This window comes from Phoenix dactylifera, chromosome 16, assembly GCF_051530095.1.
Source record: "Phoenix dactylifera cultivar Ajwa chromosome 16, Ajwa_hap1_PhDact_Kaust_v1.1, whole genome shotgun sequence".
NCBI classification, from domain to species: Eukaryota; Viridiplantae; Streptophyta; class Magnoliopsida; order Arecales; family Arecaceae; genus Phoenix; species Phoenix dactylifera.
The window spans coordinates 19,072,278-19,078,081 of record NC_143205.1 but is presented as its reverse complement, the minus strand read 5'-3'; the positions used below and the strand labels follow the sequence as shown (position 1 = coordinate 19,078,081).

Genomic DNA, 5,804 nt, shown 5'->3' with positions numbered 1-5,804 from the left:
AGTGAAAGAACCGCTCGGCCCTCCCGGTCTCCGTCTCGGCTCATAACAAAAGACGCGATCCCACGCGGAGGCGGATACCTTCCCCCCACTGCCTTCTTCTTCTTCCTCCGATTCCGCGCTTCCATCCATCCCCATAAATCTCTCCGGTTGGATCGAAATCAAGGAGCAGTCCAAGCCCTCCGGCCTTTGTGTTCTCGAGGTAAGCAACCCTGATCCCGTTCCTGACTTCAATATTTCTCTCTGATAATCCTCGATTTTGGTCTGAAATCTTGTGATTATTGGGGTTTATTATGGGGTTTTGTCTGTTTCTTGTGGTTTTTAGCTGGTTAATTTAGAGAATTAGTGGTCACCGGGTCGATTTTGGGTGTTTGCACGGTTTTTTGTTACTCTTTAAAATCATGGTGATATTGTTTTAATTCATGATTATTTGGTGATGTTTTGGTGGTTATTCTCTCTTTTTCACCGCAAGATGGCTGTTTTTTTAATAATAATTTTTAGATTCAGCAGCTGAGAGTGGTGGTATCTGCCATTTAGTTGGAAGGGGAATCCAGACCTTACACACATGCATGATCCTGTAATTAACTTAGAAAAGACTGATCTTAAAATATGCCAAACTTTTTGGGGATTATCGGTTCTTGAGCTACTTCAATTGTGGAAGCGTGCAAATGGACTTGCCACAAGACTAGTGGGGCGTCAGAGCTAGGGAACACCATGGTTGTAGAGTATGCAAGTATTAGATTAAGAACTGCAGCAAGATTATTTGTGCGGTGATTGCACTTCGATGTCATTTCCAGATGAAAGATTTGACCTAGTTTTTTTTTTTTCAGGAGCTTATGTTGTTTATCTTCTCGACATCCTGAATTGAATTCTTTCATTTATATATGCATTTCCGGGTGATTTTCTACTTGATATATGTGTTCTCTCGTAGTTGGGATCTTCTACCTAGGGTAAGGCATCTTTATAGGAATCTCCCTGCAATCTTGAGCCTGCACCTGCTTCTTAAACATTTCCTTGCTAAAAGTGTTTCTAAAATATCCAGTTCGCTGCACCGGCTCCTGATTTTGGCAACTAAGGAGGTAAGTGAGTTAATTGAAATCCCTGATCCCTTGCAAGGATAGGGGTTTGGGCTCCATACTTCACACTTGCCACTTTGGAAAAAAGGCGAAAGCTGGAATTGTCTTGTCAAACGAAATTAGCAAATAGTAGAAAAATATGTCCCACATGTGGGAAACTGGAAATGTTTAGGAATGCAATTAGGTAATTTGTGTGAAATGTATGAAAGCTATATGGAAATCACTATATACTTGGCTATCAACTATCCCACTGCGAGTTCACTTGAAGATGTTGGAGCTCCCAGAAACAAATCAGGGTGTGGATGTAGTTAAGAAGCAATATGCTGGACTGAGAATCTGGACTGGTGTGACACAGTAGGTATATAGCTCCAGGAAATATGAATTTTGCATATGTGACAAATGTTTCCCTATGGTTTTATGGACCTTTACATATGTTTCATGTTATTGGGGAGAGCAACTTGAGTTTGTTTCTCAAATAATATACTCAAGAATTGCTTGATTCTTGGGTACCATATTTCCCACTTGCTTTGGCATAGTTAAACCAAAATTTGATCTAGTATGTAGATGCTTGTTATTTCTGACAGGTGTCTTCTGTCATAGTCCTGTATTAGCAGTAGTTCCTTCTCATTGTAAATCCTTTCCTGTATCTGGTCACATTTCAAGTTACATATGCCAATATGTGAACCTTGTTTCTACTTTGGGCATTCATGAAGTCCATTTTATTGAAGTTAAGAGTACTTTAGAAGTTGAAGAAATGGGATGCGAATATGATCTTGCTATTAATCTACTGTTATTGACAATCTGAATAAGGACCATGGAAGTTATACTATGGTTTATATAAGGATCTGTGTGGGTGTGTACTGTGTATTTAGTTCCATATCAATTATACGCTCGGGAGATATTGGTTACTAATGCATTTCTTGTTGATGAATTGCATCTATCTCTTTCAGTTGTTCTCTCCTCAAATAAAAGGTCCGGAATGTCTTTCTTTGTTTAGTTCAAAGACGAGTGGAATCGCAAATCACAACTTTGGCTAGTCTTTTTTAGCTAAGCTCGTGGGTTGTTATAAATAGTATCAGAGCAGATCCCATGGCCTATGTGAACTAGGGGTTAACCACAAGCCAATTGTGGTGTTTGTGATTGTTTTTGAGATTGGATTCTTAGCCTTGTGAGAATGCCAAGGCTTAAGTAAAGAGAGTATGTGATGACCCATGTAGGTGTATACTAGGTCTTGCATTGATTATGCATTGGAGAGATAGTGGGTACTTCTGCAGTGCCAAGGACTCCAAATTACAACTTTTGGCTAGTCTTTTTTTTTTTGAGGAGAGGGGGTGGGGTGGGGTGGTGAGGTGTTGGGTCATTACAGTTTAGCTTTTCTATTGAAGATATAGTGAAGAGCAATACAAAGTAACTTGTACACTGTTTTCTAATTTGAGTATCATTCATCAAGCATTTTGATGTAGCGATGGTAAGATGATTGTCATATGCTCATGGTGATTAATATAAATATGATGGATGTTGCGTTTTTGCATTTTGATTGGGAGTGAAGGAGCTTCTTATTTTGTTCCATGCATTAGATGTATTAGTTTTAGATTGTACTTTGAAGTTATGCCACCAAGGAAGTTAAAACTAATGAGACTGGTGATGTATTAACAATCACAGTGCTGATATAATCATTTCAAATTTATGGGCTGTTAGTTTTACAACTCTAAAGTTAAACCATTCATATCTTCCGATACTTCCAGTCAATCTCAAATGAACTTATTGTACAGTGAGAAGCATTGCTACATAATGCTATGCACAGGGAATGCAGCCTTATCAACATAGATATTGCTTGGAAAATCTATATTTTACAAATTTGTAGGTCCTTTTCAATTAAAAAGTCCCCATGCTTGCTCTTCTAAACAAATCCTATATCCTAAAAAACCGGCAAGCTGTTATAAATTGATAGTTAATGCATCATGTGAAGTCAAGAAGACTATAACAATTACACTCATACAGCGGATCACCAGGGTCCAATTTGAAGTCACATAGATGCATGCTTGTAACTTAACAATCTTACCTTGTCCACTACATTGGTTTCTTGGGGTAAATTCTTTATTTTATCTATTTGGTGTAAGGGTTGCAATCCACTTTTGGAGGTTATCTAACCATAGTAGTTGCAAGTTTTCCAGGCGAGTCTTTTTAAGTATAAATTGAAACTTTGATGCATCCATAGAAATTGTGTAAGAGTTGTGAACAAAGGCCTGATGGAACCAAGGTTGTAGGACATTTGTTTGCAGTGGTTTAACAAGAAAGAAAATGTTAATATCAAAGCATTCTGCATTTTTTGTTCTGGCAAGTTAGAAGATTGAAGCAAACTAAAGTGTGAAATCAGATAAATTATTAAACTTGCCTAAAAAGGGCAACCGAATATATTTAGTTTCTGTAGTTTCATAGAAAATCATGTGGAATCCAATAATTCAATATTGTACTCATAACCTATGACCTATATTTCTATATCCACGTGCTCATAAGTAATAAAATATATATCTAAATGCTAATAATAACAAAAACCAAAAGAATTATTATTTAGTAGCCATCTGAAACTCCCATATGCCTTCACTTGAAAGCAATCTCTTGCCCTTAGCAATTAATTAACCCGACAGTGCTTTTTTACTGTTCATAATTGTATTTGGTTTAGTGATTTGGAAGTCTGACAAGGTCTATACATATAGTGGATGTCATGTATTACTTGTATCTGAAAGTATGACTTAAATGGTGCAGGATATAATCAAATAACCTTGTGGCTCATGTACCTCAATCAGTTTGTCATAAGCTCTCTTTCGATGAAACAATCACATTTTGAACTATAACTCATTTTCAAGTCTGTCCTATTCTTACAATTGGCCCATCTCGGTCACCTCTTCTTTGCCATGTTCATCTTCCATGATATATTATGTAATGCCCATCTGGTATAATCTAAACTTTCTTACTTGACTGCCGAGTATAACCAATCTAGGTTGTCAGCTTTTAAGGGTTCTTTTGCTTGCATTTAGACTTGTGCATCATCTGGTGCAGGATTAAGCAAGGACCAAGGATCCAAGTCCTGTCCTAAGCCCTGTTTGGCCCAAATTCGGGCGTAAGATATTCAGCCTGAGCCCAGCCCAGCCATCGAGAGGTGATGGGGCCAACCTGACCCAATCACCTAGGGCATGAATCACGATTAAGAAAGAGGAGAGTGGAACAGAAGGGTGGCAGCCATGGTGCCCATGGCAAGGGGTGTTGGGTGGGGGTGGTGTTGTGGGAGGAGAGCACCTGCTTCTTTCTGGTCTTGGTTTTGTTTTAAGTGCAGATTCGCTCGTAATTATGGCCGATATAGATTCTTCACAGGCTGCAAAACAAACTTCTTTCTGTTTAGACATAAGAATTAGTGTTGCTAGTTTCCAGCTGGTATCAAAATGTCATAGCTTAGGAAGCTCTGGTTAGACGTAATGCTGATTTAGAGATTGCTAGGTTGTGCAATGAGTTGTGGTAAGTTTCTGCTACCACCTTGGCCTCACAAACTGCAAATATTTTTCAATTAGTGAAACTTATTTAGGCAGTTTTGCTTGAACTTTAACATTTCGCCTTTGCTTCTGTAATGGTGTCATCTTTTTTCTGTTCCAATGAAGCTCAAGAAAACCATAGATTTATAATGCTAGGCTTGCCATGTGGAATGTTTGTGCTAATTGAACGAACGTTTCATTCTGTTGCTTCAAATAGTTGTGATTTGTTTCTTTCTGTCAGAGAGGGCATTGATGTGATCTGATCTTAACATATCGTGGTTATCAACTTGCACATTTTGATATCTTCAAAGGCACTGCAACGCTGATTTTGCATGTTTCTCCCGATGATTGTTATTGAAAAGAACCATTGCGAGCATTTGATAATGGTACTGCAGGTTTCTTTCTTGAAGGTAGTATAGTTTAACACGACCATGGCTGCTTTACCATTGGCTACTGCTGAGGTCTGTGATGCAAACGCACACCTAATCCAAAATGGCGAGCTTCGTGCACTTCAACCGATCTTCCAGATCTATGGGCGGAGGCAGGTTTTCTCTGGCCCCATTGTCACTCTCAAGGTTTTCGAGGACAATGTTCTTGTGCGGGAATTCCTCGAGGAGAAAGGTAATGGTAGAGTTTTGGTTGTCGACGGTGGCAGTAGCATGCGCTGTGCTATATTGGGTGGCAACCCTGTTCAACAAGCTCAGAACAATGGATGGGCTGGTATAGTGGTCAATGGCTGCATAAGGGATGTTGACGAGATCAATGGCTGCGACATCGGGGTAAGAGCTTTAGCTTCGCATCCAATGAAAGCCAACAAGAAGGGATTTGGAGAAAAGCACGTGCCAGTGAATATTGCTGGAACGAGGATATGTGATGGTGAGTGGCTTTATGCAGATAGCGATGGAATTCTTGTTTCTAGGACGGAGTTGACTGTCTAAGACTCCCCAAGTATAACAATGTGTCATGTCTCTGTCTCAGCGATTGTTGCCTTCTACCAATTCTGCCCCATATACCTACGGCTAGCTGCATGTCTGAACTTTATTGCATATTTATATTGAAGTGCAAAGACCTTATATTGATGATAATTGATGAGTATATATCACTGGGAGCATGATTTTTCTCAGATGTAATGTGAAAAACCTGTCACAGAAAACACTGGGTACTGAGAGAGGTTTTTCTTGGTGGGGGTTTGGTGATGATATGC

At 39.2% G+C, this 5,804-nt stretch overlaps 1 protein-coding gene across 2 annotated transcripts; it reads left to right on the top strand.

Annotated features, from left to right (window-relative positions):
- LOC103717461 (putative 4-hydroxy-4-methyl-2-oxoglutarate aldolase 2) lies at nt 1-5,685 on the top strand. Of its 2 annotated transcripts, none has more exons than XM_008805864.6 (2): nt 1-199; nt 4,996-5,685. In XM_008805864.6, exon 2 carries the CDS (start codon nt 5,032-5,034, stop codon nt 5,536-5,538), a length of 507 nt encoding a protein of 168 aa, XP_008804086.1. In that variant the 5' UTR covers nt 1-199; nt 4,996-5,031; the 3' UTR covers nt 5,539-5,685. The 2 variants fall into 2 exon arrangements, with proteins under 2 accessions (XP_008804086.1, XP_008804095.1); XM_008805873.6 differs by having other exon boundaries at nt 22-199; nt 5,011-5,685.
- The last annotated feature ends 119 nt before the right edge of the window (nt 5,686-5,804 follow it).